Genomic DNA, 21181 nt, shown 5'->3' with positions numbered 1-21181 from the left:
TGCTTTTATTAAACAATTGCCTTCCTTCTCAGCAAGCTCTTCGGTTCAGGGCTTTTTATAAAATGAACCATCATGCACCCTGTCCATATATCAAGATGCAATTTAAAATCCAATGTATTTACTTAAGGATTCTACATGTGAAACCATGTGTTTTTTAAAGATGTATTGTAAAATAGCTAATATGTACCAGTGGTGTAACAAACAGCTCAACGCTTTCTAAAATCTAACGTTGATTTAAATATTTATGGGCAGGTCTAAGTGACACAGGAAACTAAATCAAACTGGCCCTTGGGTGGATGACACGAAATGAACAAATGCTGCCACACATGTTAGGTTAAATGACCGAGCATTTTGATGTTGCATAGCTGTTTGGTTCAATATAAAAGAGACTGTAAATTTAGCATGTGTGATTCAGTGCCAAAAAAGCCACTCACAAACGTATGTAGCTTTAGAAGGTCATTTGCAGAAATACATGTGAATGACTTCTAGCTCAATTTCCGTGGAAATACAAAGTTATTCTAAGAATAACAAAAAAAAGTTCTTTAAATCTAATGGAAGCTCAGGTGAGAGCTATATGGGACGTTGGAGATTGCCCATCATTCACTCAGTTTATGTAGAAGGAAAAGAAGACCACAAGCTTAAGTGATTTGTTCAGAGGCACACAAAGAAAAATTGATCACAGAACCAGAGCTCTTATTTCTCAGGGCGCAGTGCTGCTTTCACTTGTCATGCCATCTCTTCCCAACCAAAAATAAACAACACTGAAACAGTATTTTTCAATGGGCTTAACTTTTACTCAGAATCATTCTAGTTAAATATTTTGCAGGGAAGTTGAAACTAATCATTACAATAATGTTGTAGATTGCCAAAGTACATTTGTCATTCTTTTATTCCACCTCCAGGGAAAATCTAGATTTGACTGCATTATACAACATTCATGATCTTTTCTTCTATGCTCTACAGAAAAGGGAGAGAAATTTTCATACCAATAATGGACAACCACTGAAAAGAATGTGTAAGAGATGAAATATCTGTATCTTATGGATAAATATATCTTATGAGACAATATATAAAATGTCTCATTTTATAGAAAATGTGGGTAGTAGATTTTCATTCAGATATACCACTATTCACATTAAGTGTAACAAAAATGTTTCTTTTGATTAAAGGTATCAGATATACACAAATACATGCTTTTCATGCTATAGGTATTTATGTCTGCACTAAAATTGGAAACCAGAATTAAATATAATATTCTCAACAACTGGTAAATAAACCTAAATAAATAAAGCAAGCAAAGTGACATAAAATAACGTAACAGAATGTCAATAAAACCCAAGGAATATTTTACCCTCAGTGATATTAAAAAATCAAAGTAACTGTCTGATCATGATCATTTTCCCAGTTTAACAGCTGTTCTGAACCTACTCTGATGACAAATTCCTGAAAATCTCTGATATTATACAGTCAAGGACAGAATACCTCTTCATAATATTCTAGGTAGCCAAGAGTTGGGGCAAGGAGGGGCAGGTATTCTGCAAGAAAATTTTGGTTTATAGGAAAGTATCAATGATTCAATAAAAACACTTACTAACCTGGTATCCGGTGCCAAGCCTCTAGGTGCCACTGAACACAGGCAAGGAATTGCCATAATGCTGACATTCAAGAACTGACCCTGGATCATTTGCCACTGAGCATTACTGTCTAAAGATATGAAAGCGACAGTTACCTTCCTTCACCACAGCAAAAAGGCACTAGAACCTGGGTCAGTTCTCAAGGAGATGCTTTTAGACTCACCAGATTTGGGAGATCTCTGTGCCCTCCTGAAAATAAGAAAACAAAGGGAAAAAATAAAGACAAAAATAACATCTATTAAATGTGAGAAAATTATAGACTCCTACATTATATATATTAAATGTTTTCTTATATTAGACAGTAAGTAAAAATCTGTGAATAATTCCATTACTAAATTATATTGCATTGATTCATTTCTAGATAGCATCACCAGTAAAAATGATTTTCATTTTTTTAAAGACTACAGCACTTCCTTTGTATGACTTTGATTAATATTTATACTCCACACCCAACAAACTCTCATGAGGACAGAAACTATGGGTTTTGTTTGTCTTTTTTTTTTTTTTTTGGTTCATGTATCCAAAGTGCTTGGAATATAGTAGGCACTCAATAAACAGCTGTTGGGTGTGGGGAGGGGTGGATGGATGGAATGAATTAATGGTTGTATCTGGAGACAGAAACCAAACTACATGGCCTACTAGAATCTGTAGGACTCCATGATTCTATATTACTCACTAGTATGTTAGAAAAGCAACCAAAGATAACAATTGAACAAACCGTTTATATCAAACTATTTTATGCTTTAAAGGGAGATACAGATATAGATATTGCTTTGAGCTTTCTACCTACCTTTCTTGTAAATCTGGAGAGCTGTTAAATGGCAAAAATGATATTTCACAGTCCTCTGGCCTAAAATACAATGAAATGTGTTATTAACACTCACTGATTCTGAGATATAAGGTTCTTGGTTTAAGAAGAAAAAAAAAGACTTACTTAAGTTTTGCCAGTGCCTTAATTACAGCAAAATCCCTCCGTTGGGTAGGGGACATCCATCGATGTTTTTCTGCCAGAGCCAAAGCCCTTCCACCGAAGCCAAACATGGCCGAGAACCCAAAACGAAGAAGCTTGCCAGTGGTGCTGAAGGTGCAGACATCGACCGGTTGTATGTGCCCTTGAATATTATATTAAATATTAGTCAACTGTGCAAGAGTGCCGGTTGTCAAAATGGCAAACACAGAAGAGCACGTTTATTTACTTTTAGATCTCAAGCTACTTTATACCACAATAAATATCTTTGCTTTCTCTCCATCTTTACCTACAACTACTGGAATTGCCGTTTGCAACTTTTTCAGGTTCTAGGAAAGAAACACAAAGCAGCAGATGTTGCAGCTTATAGCTATTTCCCATAAAGCATGGCTAGGATGTGATGTTGTAATATGTGTCAAAAGTAAACAGATTTAGCAGCAGTTTTGCATTGCATTTATCTGAGTGTACATGTTTTCCATCAATTGGGATAATAAAAGGTCAAGTGGATGTACAGTGGCTGAAAAGTGTTATCATGTGCTTTTTTTCCTTTCTTTTAATAGCATAATGCTAGCCCTAGAGTCTTGGTACAGTCCAACAACAGTATCTGATATACTGGAATAGTGTGCATGGATTTTCTTGACCTGGTTATAAAATCGTGATCTTACACATCATTACAATGTATTTTTTCTATCAATGTATTATAGCAAACTTTACTTACTGCTCTTTATAGCATCTGTATTCTGAAAAGATAGGCAGTCCAAACAGAGAAATGTTGCCTAATTGACCTTTGTGTTTTAATTCAACATTTCTCTGCTTTAAGAGACAAAGAACCTGTCTTTTCCTCAGGCAAGTCTGACAGGAATAAAATAGCCTCCCTTATAGTAATATAGAAACTTGCTTATAAAACTCACTCCTTTGAAATAATTCTTACCCATTATAATGTGCAAAGTTGCAGTTACCACGTGCGGGATTCCATGGAGAGAATGTGCCAGTACGTTGGTAGAGCCTGCCAAATCAATTTTAAAACATGCACAGTCAATGTAGCCTAGGTTACAAATCAACCATTTGCTCTTTGTGCAGATGTCATTATGTAATATTCAGATGACAAATTAATGGAAATTTGTTTCCATTCACAGCTCAGATGCACATCAAATGAATGATTCTTTAATCTTCAAACAACTTAAAGATTAGTATCTCCTTACTTACAGCTTCTTCCATCATGAATGTCTATTTTCTACCCAAAACTACCAGCTATATCAAAGTCTACTCCATCCAGCTTTAATAAATGGGCTAACTTCTACACCAAAAGGAGCACCAACAGCAAAAGGGTGTTTCTGGAGAGCAGAGACAAATGCATAAATACATAAAAAATAAAAGTCCCAATAGCAGCTAAGAAAATCATACAAGGTAAGATATGTACACATATAACACCTTAATAAAAAAAAAAGAAAAAGAAAAAAAAGCATACAAGATCACTATGAAGTCCAAAGGGCATGTTTTAAATACATTTAATGAATCTCAGAGATAAGCTCTCACCCAAACAGGGATTCCCCTTCATCTGAAAATGGTATCCTAGATGAAGAAAATATTTAATTCCATGGTATTTGCCATGGTATGAAATCTGTATTGAGACAGTATAGACTTCTGATTTTCATAATCATTAAGATAATTTAAAATCCACATGCGTTTTTCTTACCTACAGAAGAAAAGAGCTCTCTCAAGTCAGGCCCCTACAGCATTTATGTCTCTGAGATCCTGGGGTAAAGGTCTGCTTTTGAAGGGGAAAATACCAGCTAGCCCCTGCCATTCCCACGAGACAAAAAGCATTTAAAATTAAGAAGCTACAATTTTTCTTTAATTAAAGAATATGAGAAAGAAATCCAGTAGAAGCTGAGGGCTGTGAAAACATGGATGTGCTATGTTCTGCGGCTTTCAAGGCAAAGGTCTGTCCCTGGATTTGTGAATCAGGAATACTCCTGTGTGGTCCCCTGTTACTCTCTCCAATTTGCATCATTTTGAACCGATGTGTGCTTGCGTTGCTCAGTTGGAGAAGCTGAGGTAACAGACCGCCATTAAAATAATAATAATCATTAGGGATCTATACAATCATTAATGACTTCCAGACCTCTACTAATACCAGTGCAAAGAGAACTCCACCTTAACCAACTGGTAAACTGGCTCCAATGGCTTGAGCAAAAGGCAAGTTATGCTCTGACCCTTGTTACTCAGAATATGGCCCAGGGTCCAGCAGCAAATGACAATTCCAGGGTGCTTAGTAAGATCTACTCGCAGGCCCTACTCCAAACCGACCAAGTCAGAGTCTGTGTTGTACAAGATCCTCAGGTTATGTGTGTACACATTAACCTAGAGAGGCACTCCTAGAATGCATGGTCCAGGGATCAGCAGCATCGGCACTTGAGAGCTTCTTAAAAAGGCAAATTCCTGAGTTCCACCTACAACCCATGGAGGTGGAATGTCTGGGAGGAAGGCCCAGGCCAGGGAGGTGCCCCTGTTTTGGCAAGTTCTCGAGTTGATTTGTATGCACCTTAAGGTTTGAGAACAAGTGGTCCAGAACAAAAGGTTCACCTGCTACTCAGTGGACCTTTACCTGGGAGTCAAATACCTAGTCCTTTTTAACAATCCTGTGACCCTCACAGCCTGCCCTTTGGCCATCTTATTGCTATTGAATCTGGACTGGCGGAGGGGAGGGGAGAAAACAGATCAGTCTATTTTGCTTCCCAGTCAGATTTATGGGGAAGATTTTAGAGGAGGCCACATAATTAGAGGGGGATATTTAGGATTATCAATGGATTACAGTACTCCATGAAACACATTCCCTCCATTACCATGGTTAATTAGGAATGGCCATAAAAGCATTCCTCTAGAAAGGTTATTAAAAAGCATAATGTAATGTTGTCATGTGCAATAGAGAATGACACATATCACGACTCAAGAAAATAAAGCCTGTTTATTCCCTGTGAGTGGAAGTATGCTAAGCATGCCCAAGCACAAATGTTTTTTGAAGGCCAGAGATCACTATTTTTATTTTTATGTCTTCTAAGGCTTTTCAACTGTGCAACCTTCCCTTAATTCCATAGAACTTGGCAGTGATGGCAGGCATGACCAGAAGTCAGAAAATTATTTGTCATCTTCTACTCTAATTAACCTGTGCCTTAGTCCTTAAGAACGGTGTTTTAAGCTACATTAAAAAGAAATAATATTGTAGTAATTATGCATGGTGCCAGGGGGGTCCTGGAAATATCAGGGGGAACACTTTGTATGCTCTGGCCAGATGCTGGTTGTAGCATCTTCCTGTACACTGAAAGGTCACAGGTTCAATTCCTGATCAGGGCACATACCCAGATTGAGTATTGGTTCCCTGGTCAGGGTATGTATGGGAGGAAACTGGCCAATGTTTCTCTCCCCCTCTCCCTCTCCCTCTTCCTTCCTCTCTCTCTAAAACCAACAACATATCCTTGAGTGAGGATTTTAAAAAATTAAAAATAAATAAATAAATGAAGTCCATGGGGGCGGAAGGTGTTCATGAGGAAAGTGGATGCAAATTGTAAAACTATAGACTGCTTTATATTTTTATTTGGATAATCTAAAAGATAGAGTACAGTGTGCTGAAACAAAATGTGACTCATCTGAAAAGTCTACATGCTAAAAGAACATGCTGCATTTAAATAACAACTATGTGATTTTAGCATCCTCACAAAAACTATAAACGGTCTACCTTACGGTAAACATTTTAATTAGCCTGAAAAGTTCTTTTCTTAACGTTACCAGCAACTCAGCTCACTCACCACCACCTCCCCAAACCTGTTAAAAAGTGCCCGCTACAGAGTAAGGACAGAAGTAGGGGTCCATGTAGAGCATGACTGATGGAAGCTCCAGGCAGAAGCCAAGGAGGCAAAAAGAAAAAAAGGGAAAAAATTGTCCTTGGAAGTGCAAGCACTTCTGCAAAACAATTAACTTAATTAACCAGACACCATGAATATTCATAAGGCCGTTAATGTCTCCCACATCTAAACAGATAAATGTGATGTAATGACTTCCTAGTCAAGCATATCTAAAATTCTCAGGAAAGCTGCACCTACACGTTGGTTCTATGCCCGAAATATCCTAGAAATTAACAGTCCCTTGGCAATACTTAATTTTCCTCAAATTAATTGGAAAGCATGAATTTATTTATGTGAATTCTATAGGAAGATATGGTTTGCAGCCATCAGTATGTGAATTGAGCCTTGTTTTACAACAACTGGATTGCTTTTTTTATTTTTATGTCCACTCAAGCTTTTTTCTCTATCCTCTCCCCCACCTCACACAGGCACACCCTTTAATCCAAATCTCTTCGGAATAGTTCCTTAGCACCAGTTCCCATAGCAACAAACACCATTGCTAATGGCCAGCAGTTCAAATACAGGCTTCTCCACATCTGATCTACCTGGGTCTGACCATAATTCAGCAGCTTAGTCTGTTGGCTCAGTGTAGTAATGTACTAAACACCCTCCCTCTGGGTGTCTCTCTCCAGGAGGCAAAAGGCTTCGAAGGCAAACTGTCTTCTGTGTTCAGCTTGCAAACTTCCTGCCTCGCTCCTGTTCTACTGCCAAAGCCCTGAGTAGGCAGAGAGTCCTCACATTAAACACATCCTAACATGCCTTCCTCCTCCTGTTAGATGGCATCCACACGCTGCAAGTCCTGTACAATGACCAGTGTTTGGGAAACAGGCTGTATCTTCTAAACAATGAGTATGTAGATGGCAGTTCTACATGGCCACTGTGCATAAAAAATGCTTTCAATCACAGATATGCTTAAAAAGCATGATAAAACCTGGTGCTACTCCTTTATAAAATCTGACTTACATATTTTAAAAAATAAGCAGAGCCACCAATTTTTCTAGCCAACAATTCACTTTCTGCCAAATGCAGAGCTGTGGAGACAGCCATCTTTCCACTTTTGATTCTCAGGAGTCAGAGTGACCTCATGAGTGACAGTACTAAAGAAGAAAAACAGTGACCCACGCAGGTCCCCTTTGCATGGAAGAAAATGCTGAAAAGTTCCACCGTTCTAGACAGAGAGCTACTAACGCAGCACAAAAGGTCAAAGTGGCTGGCCCCAAATGCATCTTTTTTTTTTCTAAGTTGAGGTTTTGTTCTCTTTTTCTTAAAGACTACCACAGATTTTTCTCCATGTGCTTGACAATTATCCGGGTATATCCAAGTAGCCTTTTAAATTCTTGTTTGTATAACAGACTTTATACTCTAAAAGGACATTAAATATCTTTTGTTCTTTGTCAATGCTGAATATACTGAAATCTATACTAAATGAATGTGATTATCAAATGGATCGATTTTTCTCAATCATGTACATTATTTTCCATTTTCATAGGAAAGTAATTCTTTCTGCTTTTCTTTAGAGGAATGTGTGATTTTTTAAAATGAAAAGAATCACTTTCCTTCACTATTAATGTTTTTAAAGGAGTGACTCACATAACATCATAAACTCGCCAAAGATGTTTTCCTCTCTCTGGATCCCTGTGTGCTCCTCCCTCTGGATCCCTGTGTGCTCCTCCCTCTGGATCCCTGTGTGCTCCTCCCTCTGGATCCCTGTGCGCTCCTCCCTCTGGATCCCTGTGTGCTCCTCCCTCTGGATCCCTGTATGCTCCTCCCTTCTGGATCCCTGTGTGCTCCTCCCTCTGGATCCCTGTGTGCTTCTCCCTTCTGGGTCCCTGTGCACTCCTCCCTCTGGATCCCTGTGTGCTTCTCCCTCTGGATCCCTGTGTGCTCCTCCCTCTGGATCCCTGTGCACTCCTCCCTCTGGATCCCTGTGCGCTTCTCCCTCTGGATCCCTGTGTGCTCCTCCCTCTGGATCCCTGTGTGCTCCTCCCTCTGGATCCCTGTATGCTCCTCCCTTCAGGATCCCTGTGTGCTCCTCCCTCTGGATCCCTGTGTGCTCCTCCCTCTGGATCCCTGTGTGCTTCTCCCTCTGGATCCCTGTGCACTCCTCCCTCTGGATCCCTGTGTGCTTCTCCCTCTGGATCCCTGTGTGCTCCTCCCTCTGGATCCCTGTGCGCTCCTCCCTTCAGGATCCCTGTGTGCTCCTCCCTCTGGATCCCTGTGCACTCCTCCCTCTGGATCCCTGTGTGCTCCTCCCACCTGGATCCCTGTGCACTCGTCCCTCTAGATCCCTGTGTGCTCCTCCCTCTGGATCCCTGTGTGCTCCTCCATGTGGATCCCTGTGTGCTCCTCCCTCCTGGATCCCTATGTGCTCCTCCCTCTGGATCCCTGTGTGCTCCTCCCTTCTGGATCCCTATGTGCTCCTCCCTCTGGGTCCCTGTGTGCTCCTCCCTCCTGGATCCCTGTGTGCTCCTCCCTCCTGGATCCCTGTGTGCTCCCCCCTGGGTCCCTGTGCGCTCCTCCCTCTGGATCCCTGTGCGCTCCCCCCTTCTGGATCCCTGTGTCCTCCTCCCTCCTGGATCCCTGTGTCCTCCTCCCTCCTGGATCCCTGTGTGCTCCTCCCTCTGGATCCCTGTGTGCTCCTCCCTCTGGATCCCTGTGTGCTCCTCCCTCTGAATCCCTGTGTGCTCCAGCTGTTCTCCCTGCCTCTGACCCCCAGGTTCTCCTGCTCCCTTCCCCTGATCAGGAATCTTCCTAGAACAGGCTCCCAGCAGGTCGCTTCCTTGCTCTGAACCTCCCATTGTTTCCTCCTATTTATCAAATACCATCCTGACACCTTCCAATGGCATCCAGGAGCCACCATATTTTGAGCCTATTTTGATACCGTAATCACCCAACAAATGATCCATTTTCTATTCCTCAACATTCCTGGGGTTTTACCTTAGCATTTTTTACTTTTGCAGGCAAAAACCCAACTCATTCTCATTTTTTTTCAGGCCAGATCCTAACGAACCCATTTTTAGGCCCAATTCAAGTGTTGCTTACTCTATAACATCACCCTCGCATTCATTCACCTAATAAACCTAATTATTGAGTGTTCGCTGTGTCGTGTTCTATTCTGTTCTAGTTGTTGGAGAAGCAGCAATCAGAATAAATCCTCTCGGTGTTGTCAAGAATATCTGGGTACACTTTGATTCAGGGGGGTACCACACTTTCCCTCACATGAAGTTATCAGCAGTTTGACTGGAGTGGCCTTGTTTTGAAATTTCATGATCTGGGACCGTGTGATCATTGGACCTTCGCACGGAAAGGTAGAATAACAACAATCCCATTTATCGATTGGTTCACTATGTATTCAACTCTGCATATACCTCCTAATTTAATACTGCAATAACCTTGTACTGAAGTGAATACTCTGTGGGTTACCTCCCTTTTGTGGATTAGAAAAATGAGGCTCAAAAATATTGAATAACTTGTCCAAGCCTCACGTCCTTGCTAGTGAAGATGCCAAGCTTGGGTCTTTCAGACTCAAAGCCTACGTGTTTAACTCTATATTACCCTGTCTGGGTTAGGAAGTAAAACAGGGAAGGGTGGAAGGATAGAAGGAGAGGGTCCATTTAGCAAAGCCGTGGCCGCTCCCTTGCCTGCCGGTATCACACCGAGCGGCAGCTGGGCTCGGGCAGGGGTCAGGATGCGGTCTGCTTCCAGGCCGGCACTCTGCTGGGCTCTAAGGAGCAACGCGTGGGCTACTTCGCTGGCAGAACCGTCTCCACCAATGCAGACGACACTAGAAAACAAGAAATTACATGAGACAATGCAAGACTTCCACATGATTGATAATAATTCATGCGACCTAGACTTTAACTATTACTCTTCTATATTCTATGTACATGATCACTACACACCGTCCCACATTTTAGTGTGTGGCAGTGGACAGGACACTTGCACTGCTTGGAATATAATACTTTCAGTCATTTCCTCCATGAATATAATTCCTAGATGATACCCATAGGGTAAATACTTTTAAACAGGTAAAGAGGTAACAAGGTGCAAATTCACATCTGACCTGCATTTTGCTCTGTTAATATCCAAAATCACATTATTCCCATTTTGTTAATACTAGTGATGGGCAGTTCCTTTCACTAATGCAAAACAAAATCATAAAATCCTGCTCATTTTCAACATAGCTCTGAAAAGACCGAAATAAAAGTCCCGTAAAATATGAGGCTTTGATTTAAGGAACTGCTAATTATCATTAGTATATGACTGTAGTGATTGCAAAGCTGAACTGGTTTTCATCTCCTGGACATTACTGCTAAATGGCACTTCCAAAATTAGTGTAACTACCCCTTGACCCTAGTCAGTACTGCTCATCTTTGTAAGACTTCATGAAAAGCAGACTATAGGGCCTTGGAGGTGGGACTCCATGAAAATAATATAGAAGACATCAGACATTTGTTTCATAATCATATGTATTTAAAGGATTCAAAATGACCTTAAGTACAAAATCACCTCAATTTTCTCAAAAGAAAGATTTAAAAATTTTTAAATATGTTTTTATTGGGTTTTTTTAGAGAGAGAGGAAGGGAGAGGGAAGAGAGCTAGAAACATCGATGAGAGACAGAAACATCCACCAGCTGCCTCCTGCACGCTGGGGATTGAGCCCACAACAACCCAGGCATGTGCTCTGACTGGGAATCAAACCAGTGACCTCTGGGTGAGTGGGTCGATGCTCAACCGCTGAGCAACACCGGCAGGGCCACCAAAGGAAGACTTTGTTGTTGGAAGCATGTGTCACAACTCAAGGGCGGAGCAAGAATAGAAGAGTGTGTAGTCTAAAGGAGAGGCACTTCTCAGCTCCCACCCACACACATCCTGTGGGGGCAGGCCTCGAGGACCACATCTTCTGAAGCCACAGATTCTGATTTGGGGTTGTCTTTTCATCTGTAAATACTAGCATTTTATCTGTTTTAAAACACTATGTGACAAAACAAACAAACAAACAAATAAAAACCCCCACAGCCTGCAGGTCATAGTCAGCAGGGCTTACTGGTTCCCTAAGCTCCAGATGTTGATGAATCCAGAGGCTGAGGGAGCTTTTCCATCAGCTCTCTCCGCCTTGTGCTCAGCCTGGCTGACCCTCACCTAGCTGAGGTTAGCCCTTTGGTTGCACGTAGCCTGAGCGATCCAGGTCCACTCTAGTTAGAAGAGGCTCTCAGATATGCAATAGGACCCAGGCCATTTTGGGGCTCAGGTATTATTTTGTTTCTAAGCTGATTCCATGGGTTCACATTGCGGCCACTGAATCGGAAGTGATTTTATCTACTCGGGGACAATTTTATGTCAGATGATATCTTGGCTCTTTTCTAGTAAATCCTCAGAATTCTGTAAACTAGGCATTAGCCTCATCCTTGTAAATGGGGAAGCCAAGGTTTGATGTGAATCTTACCTATATGATTTTAAAGATCTCTATGAGCAAATTTCCAAACATTGTATAAACTTACAATTTTCAGATCCATGCCTGTCTACCTCCTGAGGTGTGTGTGGCCCAAAAGGAGCTCGTAAAGTCATCTAACAAAGCATCTAACTTAATACCAAAGATCTTGACTCTTTTGTACAGCATAGCAGCCTCTGGCCCCTGGGATCCTGCATCCAGTTAGAGCATCATGTACACATTAATGCGTGGCTGGAGTTAGTACAGATGGCCTTTCTATGAACACGCTCTGCTACATAAGCCTTGGAAATGTTATCATCACACATGCTGTGTTACGTATTTTGAAACTATAACAAATGATAATTACAATAAAATAACTTTTAGTGAATAATTACTATGTACCGGGCACTGTTCTCAGCACTCACCATATATTAACTAATTTAATTTGAACAATAACTGTATGCAACAGATATACATTCACACTCAATTTACAGATTAGAAAACTAAGGCATTGAAAGATTAAGTAACTTTCCCAAGGCCATACCATGGTAAGTGATAGAATGAGGATTTGAAATAAGACAATTTGGCCTTGGAGACTGCACTTTTTTATTCAAGATATCATTTTCCTTTCCTACACTATGTAAAACCTCATTGAGGATAGCCATATGAGAGTTTTATTGCTTTGAAAATCAGTTTACCCGGATAACTAATGTGAAATTAAATGAATTAGGGCAGTGGTCGGCAAACTGCGGCTCGCGAGCCACATGCGGCTCTTTGGCCCCTTGAGTGTGGCTCTTCCACAAAATACCACGGCCTGGGCGAGTCTATTTTGAAGAAGTGGAGGTAGAAAAAATTTAAGTTTAAAAAATTTGGCTCTCAAAAGAAATTTCAATCGCTGTACTGTTGATATTTGGCTCTGTTGACTAATGAGTTTGCCGACCACTGAGTTAGGGAGAAATGTATTTATTTATGTTGACTAACTAGATCATTAAGATCATTTCCAGATGTAGTTACTAGACCTACAAATATACTTAATACAAACATATCACAAGGGGCTGGATACTACAAGAAAAGGGGGAAAATCGACCTTTTATAATGAGCTAATTTAGCCACACTTAAGAGAACCTAAAACATAACCCTTAGAGTAACTAATATTTGGCATGTGGCTTGTCATATGTTTTTAGGATAAGTCGATTTCTTCTTGCCATGGTCCGAAGTAGAATGATTCTGTCTAGAAAAGTACAACTGGGGGCTATTATCTTATATCTCTTTATAAAAATAAAATAAAATAAAATAAAATAACATGGATGTTTGTGTATTTATCTATCAACCATTATCATTTTTAATTATTCACTATATTATTGGATTGTTCATTTAAAACATTTTTGAAAAAGAGATACCTTTCTCTAACCTTACTATACAGATACCATGGTCAATGTGATAAAATGTCAATGTGAGCCAAATAATATTTAAATTATTGTGGTTCTAGTTAATGGTGAAATTAACAGAATAAGAAAAATACATAATTAAATAAATTCAAATAAAAATACTGTCAAACATAATAGGAAAATATTAGTATATTTATAATTGCCTAAGAGCTACAGATTTGCTTAACCATATTTACACTATACATTCAACTGTTACTGCTTCACATCTTTTCTTTGCCTTTGCAAAACTTCCTATTTGTGCCCAATATAGGGGCCAATAGAGAAACTGACGCTCCTAAAATTTCAGCAACAGGATCTGTTTTCTAGAACACACTGGAGTTGCACACCAGCTGTCATGAGTACTGTACACTGTTCTTGTTGGCTTTAGAAATATGTCACAATGTGTCTTCCAGAAACATATGTAACTCATTAATCCTAGCAAATAACATTTTTTAAACAGTACTTAACAAACCATTTTTGCTTTACCGAAAAATACACATAGAATATTTCTTGGATCCTAACCTCTCTGTGTCTACAAATAGCTCCCCTCCAGAGTCGGGCAGAGCTCATCCTTGGAGGAATGATAGCCCCTCTCTCATCAAAATCCCATAGAAGAGTGAGGTTACTTATCCCACCCTGGAGACTTTATATATATTCCTCAAAAACTGCTCGTATACAGGCACTCTTTGAACAGGTTGAGGAACAGGGAACTCGGGACTGTAGGGCATTTGCATTTTCAAATGGTCCACTTGTTAGAAAATGGTTCTTTGGAAGTGCCTAAGAAATGACATTTCCATTGTCCTCCTCATAGACCTCTCCAGGTAATTCTAAGTGTAGAGGATTAAAGTGACCATTTTATTAAGATCTCAACCACCATATCAGTTTCTACTGGGGGAAAAAATTGAGCCCAAGGAAATAAATGAGCTATTTAAAGGATCTTATAAAATAGAGAACTTTCAAATTATAGTAAGTCCTAACTAAATCAGCATGCTAGAGTTTAAAAATAGTTAATTACTGGAACTCAGTTCATATAATGAGTAGGCCAAACTATTTGCTTAAAAAATGTGGGTGTTAACTAAAGGATCTATATATTCTGTTAGTGCCACACTGCAAACTAATAACAAAAATTAAGTAGGTTCAGGTAAAGAGGAAAAGGTGACTGTACAACGCTTGAGCAATAATCTTTCATCATTCTGCAAAGCTATTCTTTTTTTAAAAAATAATATATTTTATTGATGTTTTCAGAGAGGAAGGGAGAGGGATAAAAAGTTAGAAACATCAATGAGAGAGAAACATCGATCAACTGCCTCCTGCACACCCCCTACTGGGGAGGTGCCTGCAACCAAGGTACATGCCCTTGATGGGAATCGAACCTGGGACCCTTCAGTCTGCAGGCCGATGCTCTATCCACTGAGCCAAACTGGTTAGGGCTGCAAAGCTATTTTTGATCCTTGCAAAATATAATTACCAATGAAACTTATTCATAGGTACCACATTTAGCCGGACACTTCATAATGCTGAAGGTGAAGACCAGGTCTAATACCTATAATATCTATCATATTCATATTATCATGTTTAGAAGCAAGAGCTTATTTGAAATGCAGCCACACTTACACTTACCCCCCAGCTGTGATTCAGGACTATGCAGTATATTAAGGTATGTAGTTAGTGGGCATGATTCCCCAATTACTTTCTTAAATTGTAAACTTGATAATTTCCTAAATGTAGCCTATTAATTAACCTGTCTAGCTCTAAGTCTGAATTGCCTGCCCCATATTCCTCATCATTTATATAATATTGCTATCTAGATTTATTCCTCTCTATTAAATTACTTTTTGAAAAATAATTTTACTTGCCAAACTTTCTTCACCCACTTATATTTTTCTCAGCAAAAAAAAATATTAAGCACTTTGAAAAACAGCCCTTCTATTGCTCCATTCTGATTAGATCACTTTCCTCCCTCACACATTCTAATCGTTGTACGGCAAGCCTTTCACTTTGGTTGAAAGACCCACCTGCCCTTCTCGACATGATGAGTCTTTTGTTGTCCCCCTTGCACATGGCCACATGACACAAAAAATTCACACACTCGCCACCTTTTAGAACTATGAAATATCCACCCTTGAAAAGAATGTTTTTATCTTATACATCAACCCAGCACTTTAGCAAATTAATTCACCTGATTTTTAAAAATGGCTATTAAACTATATGCCACTTGCCTTGTTTCTAATGTTTGCATTTCATTGAACACTTTCTACACACTCCCACAGTGCACTGCAAACAACAGTTTCCGATGCCCATGGTGAATGACACACTATTATTAGGTAGCCACCGAATCATAGAAGATGATTTATGTTATTAATTATGAAAATAATACATTTGTTTTTATAAAATATTTACCCTCTGTCAATCACAGTCAAATAACTAGTGGGTTGCTATTAACACACTCAATAAATTCGCAAGAGAGGATCACTGTACAGTTATGCTGTATGACCAACATAATATCTTCCGTCAGGGCTTTTCTAGAAACTCACATGGGTAAAGGCAAGAATTCAGGACTGCAGATCCAATGTCTGCATGTTAGCTCTGTACAGCATGGTACCCTGTGACTTCCCAGAACTTGTAATTACATTTCTCCCTTTTGCTTTCTATGCGTAATCTTGACAGGTGATGACTATGTCCTGTTATCATGATTACCATTAACTGTCATTACACGGATATGAAGAAATAGTGCTCAATTATATACATCACAAATACTGAACAATTGTAAGTCCCAAATATATAGCCAAAAACTAATGAGAATAGGCCTGGCCAGTTTAGTCAGTGATTAGAGCATCGGCCCTCGGACTGAAGGGTCGTGGGTTCGATTCCGGTCAAGGGCATGTACCTCAGTTGCAGGCCCCTGCAGGAGGCAACCAGTCAATGCGTCTCTCTCACATCCACATTTCTCTCTCTGTGTCTCTCCTCCTCCCTTCCACTCTCTTTAAAACATTAATGGAAGAAAATATCCTAGGTGAGGATTAACAACAACAACAAAAAACTAATGAAAACATTTAATAATATAAACCATATGAAATACATATATTGATAATGTAACCTACCCATCAAATCCCTGTAGTTCGCATTCCTTTAGCAGTGACAGAGCATGCCCTTCATATTCTGTTACTATTTAAAAAAAAAAAAAACAAAAAACAACACACAACAAGTGAAAGTTTTAAACAATGATCTATACTTTTTAACTGGGTCTGGCAAAATAATATAATAAACATATGGTCGGGTCACAAAACAACATTTATTCTTGAATATTTATATTTTAATCATGGGAAAGAGGACTGTTACTTGCCTGATGTGTTGTACAGCTTTATGTAAAAGAGGGTCATATATTTGTTCCAACTACGTAAGCCATTTGGGGATATCCCGCACAGAGCGGTTGGATAATTTATCTTGGTGCCGGTCTACTTAGCGTTCCCTAAATAAAACACATTTCTTTTAAATCAGAAGCCTAAGAGCAGGAGTATTTTGAAAATAAGGCATACTGGCTGGCATTAAGCCGCCAATGTTAAATCGCTTTGGCAACCTCACATGAATAAATTACTTGAAAGGTTAGTGTAAGATTTACATACTAGAAGAATGTGTATCTGGAACTGCTAGACTACAAGGAGGAGGAGTTGGATGTGAAAATGTGAAGCAAAGCCAACACCAGTGATAACAGATCCAAGCCAAGGAGGGTGGCACAGGCCCACCAGAGCTGGTCCTCTGAGGAAATGAATCTGTCACTCCCTATTGCTGTCTCCACAGTGATGATGCCCCGTGCAGTATTGTAAATGCCAGTGGAGACAGGATAAACTGGCACACTGCAGATGGCACCAAGCATCCCAACCACATTTAGCATTTTCTGGGGCAGCTCTGCCAGAAGAGACAGCCCAGCTGTAGCCACCCATCAAAGATTTCTGCTGACTGACGTGACATTGCAGATGGATTTTTTTGTGTAAGAATGTGCATCGTTATATGCAAGATTACATTAATCTTTCATGCCTGTCTGTCCCTGGTGCCAGCATGGTTCAAGCTTTTCCTACAGTGTTTTTAGATATTATTAGTCTTGGTGTCTAAAAGAATCATTCTGTATCCAGCAGCGTTACATTGTAATTCTCCCATAGCTTATTCAAATGCCATTATATTCACACGAGTGAAACCTCTCTGTGTTAAATTCTAATCAGAAGAAGGCTACAAGCTTGGAAGTTTAGGTTATCATAAATGATTTTGTGTTGATCATTTATTCATAGCCTCAGTAAGTAGTTACAGCCTTAAATGCAAAGTAATAAAATATCTACATACACACATTAAAAATAATTAAGAATATTATGAAGAAATATTTATGCTGAGAATCAGTTTATCAAGTCTCACTTTTATACCAACACTTACTTTGGAAAAGCTTCTCAACCCCAGTACAAAATTAGCTTAAAAGTATGTCATGGCTGAATGCTCTTTTTACTTAGGTAAAATTTGAAATAACAGTTTATTTTTTCCTTTTATCTTGCAGGCAGAATTTGATTATACATGGATGCAAACCATCCAAGAAGAGCAATTTTAAGGGACACTGTATGTAAGTTAAATAAAATCACTGAGCTGAAATAAAAAGACAGAAAAGATGAAACAAACCTAACCACAATTTATTAGGACAAAATGAATAAAGTCCTTGGTCTTCACATTCCAGATACCAACAATGTATACTAATTTAAAAAAAATAAATGTACAATATAAAGTAGTAATAAGTTATTTTAAGGAAAAGATAATTTAAGGGAAAATGATAGAGAATAATCTGGATTACTATTTAAATATAATAGAAGGACTCAAAATAGGTATTTAGATGGCATATTACAGCCTCTGGAATCAGAAAAAAAAAAAAAAAACAGCTTCAAATCATGCCACTCCAAAGGAACATAACAATAAAAAATAAAAATAAATAAAAAGAGTAGACCCACTGGGCAGATGCAGTATCCAAAGGTTGCTCTTTTCTCATCCATCCTTTTTCAATGAGGCTGATACCCTGCACCCCTTCTATAGAGGAAATTTGGAGTCTCTATTATTTCCAAGTCTTCAAACAGTTCTCACTGCTGGGATCTCCTACCCTAAGGATCAATTTAAATTACTTCCCCAGGAAGGCAAACCTGAAGAGAGTACTGTCTTGAGGTTGATATTGAATGTTGATGAGGAAATGGGCTAAAGTGCAAACGGATGATTTCCTTTGGACATAAAGGAAACCTTTTTTTATCTGGCGATAAAATTCTATAATTGGATTAAATGCTGAGATGTCATTTGCTTTCTTATCTTATAGGTGTTACAAACTTAGTAAACTCAAAAAGGAACGCATCCTTTCCACCTTTAAATATATTTCCTCTCAAATACATTCATTGTTTGTTCTGTTTGTGTTCCATAATCCACTCCCCATTGCTCAAGACAGGAAAACTACTTCTCCCTAGATTATCCCTCTCCTTCACTCTCCACCACCATCTCATGGTCAAGGTCAGTTGTTTCTGGCTTTAATTGTGTTACAGCATCCCAACATTCCTCCAGCCAATGCCCTGGATACAGGCGCCACCATCTTTAATGTGTATGTTACAACAGCCTCTTCTCCCGTCTCTCTCCAACCTTTATCCCACTCTAGCCAGACTGACCTTTCTCACAACACAAACTTAATCACATCACTTCCCTACATAAACCCCATTCATGACTCTTCACTGTCCCCAGGATAAAGTTCCGACTTCCTAACTGACATCTGATTATATGAAATGGGATCAGCCATTTACATTCACAATTACTTATGGTATAATGAAAAGAACCTTTCACCTAGAATTTTCTTTCTTGCCAGCTGACTATGATGTAAGAATAGTCACTCTCCAGACTTTTCATAAGAAGCAGGTGATGCTGGAAAGGAGCAATGCCTCAGCCTGCTACCATCTTTAGTGACTCTGTTTTTTTTTCAAACTGCCTAGCTTTCCACAGGCTCATAGAAGGAATAACAAGCGGCATCTCCAAAGAGGGAAGGCTTCAGTTAGATACAAAGAGCCAGACATGAAAAGTCCAAAGAGTAGAGTTGGTAAAAGTTAGATATAAGGAGGAGAAAAAAGAGGGAAGTGACAATAAACTACTTTCCTGACTATTCTGCCCAGGGCCAGCCAGGAAGTAAAAATTACCTGGTGACGGGGCACTCCCGGGGGCCCTGAGCTGGCAAAGGTCGAGGCTGTACCCAGCATTAACTTGGACCATAATAACGATAATGAGCACAGTAAGGTTTAGCGGTGCTTTAATACAAAGGTTGACTGGAGCAGATGGAATTGCATGCCATGAACAAGCGAGATCAAGGATAGTTATATCTGTTTTCAAATATCTCAGTGACTCTTATACAGAAGATGGGATACATTTATGTCACTTATTATGTATTTCCACAAAGGATATCATTTTCTCTAGTAGATAAAAATGACACGGGGGCAAATGTCAGCTCACAAATTCTCCGTGCTGTGCAGTTTATGTCTTGCACAAAGGCAACTAGGCAAAGAAGCAGGTGGGTTTGCAATCCAGCCAGTGCATGTACCCAACATGCTAGGTGATCTTGAACTGAGCCAGCCGATCAGGGCACCTTTTTGTAATTCAGCAAAAGGAGACGTCGTTTTCTAATCTGCCCAAAATCATAGTGACCCTAAATTCAAGATAAGACTGTCCACCATCAATGGCACACACTGACTCAATCATAGGATGCCCAAGTCAAGGCTGGGTGCTCCCCTATGAGGAATGTCACACCCCTGCACTCTACCACATGGGGGAAATTGAATTAGATGGCCTCTACAGTTCTTTCCAGCTTGATTTCTCTGCTGTCTTAACTTTTTCACTTCATTATTTTCAGAATTATCCTATGAATCCTATGAATTAAGGATCTCTCAAAATTTCTCTTCCCTTTAATAGTCTAATTCCTAAAATCTCCTCTGTTTTGGTAGGAAGTGAGAGCAATGATATCATATGCCTGCATGGGATTGCCACATATGCTTTTCCTTGATTCATATGCCAAATTATTAGGAAAAATAAATCAGCTTCTTTCAGTTTCTTCCAAAAGTTTTTCTGAACCATCTATATATATAAAAGGCTAACATGCAAAGTGTCCCCTTGGGAGTTCGACTGGGAGTTTGATTGCTCGCTATGACGTGCGCTGACCACCAGGGGGTGGTGCAGAACAAAGGAAGGCCCCGGCAGGCAGCTGGCAGCCGAGGAATGGAGGCCCCGCTGGTAGCCAGGGAAGGGAGGCCCCAGCCGGCAGCCGGAATTCCCCAATCGGCCCTAATTGCCAGCCAGGCCTAGGGACCTTACCCGTGCACGAATTTCATGCACCGGGTCTCTAGTTATGAAAATAAGATACTACATTGGTGATGGGGGAGGGGAGGGGATGCAACTTCAGCTCATCTATTTCTAAAGATGCTGAAGTATTTCCAGAAGTGGTTAGGGTTTCAGCACTAGCAATATGAAAGGAGAAAGTATATTTTTATTAATGTGATGAGATGAAGAAAGTTATAGAAAAAATTACTTTATAATGACTATATCTAGCTATAATTTATATAGCACTCATTTATATAGCACTATCTTCTAATGAGTTAATCATTGTATAGAACTTATTATGCAATTCAAATTCCATTTGCACTCAGCAACGTGTGCAAGATGCATTGAATAAGAATCACACTGGACATGCAGAAAATATGTACTCTTTCTGCTTTACTCTTTAAGATGAGTTTTCTTTCAAATGAAGTGTGAATTGAATCTTACTGTTGCATAAT

The 21181-nt window shown here is 39.6% G+C and overlaps 1 protein-coding gene across 1 annotated transcript in view; it reads right to left on the bottom strand.

The window, feature by feature from the left end:
- The window catches only part of CERKL (CERK like autophagy regulator), a gene marked incomplete at its 5' end in the record, with an annotated part of 107988 nt that overhangs the window by 7863 nt on the left and 78944 nt on the right, over positions 1-21181 (bottom strand). Inside the window, 7 exons of the mRNA XM_080670800.1 lie at positions 1596-1704; positions 1798-1823; positions 2425-2484; positions 2569-2746; positions 3533-3607; positions 10145-10287; positions 16463-16526. Coding sequence (XP_080526926.1) covers positions 1596-1704; positions 1798-1823; positions 2425-2484; positions 2569-2746; positions 3533-3607; positions 10145-10287; positions 16463-16526 — 655 coding nt within the window. The remainder of the gene's footprint in view (positions 1-1595; positions 1705-1797; positions 1824-2424; positions 2485-2568; positions 2747-3532; positions 3608-10144; positions 10288-16462; positions 16527-21181) is intronic.

This window comes from Plecotus auritus (genome assembly GCF_963455305.1).
Source record: "Plecotus auritus genome assembly, chromosome: 5".
Classification (NCBI taxonomy): Eukaryota; Metazoa; Chordata; class Mammalia; order Chiroptera; family Vespertilionidae; genus Plecotus; species Plecotus auritus.
This window is presented reverse-complemented; position numbering and strand designations above follow the sequence as displayed.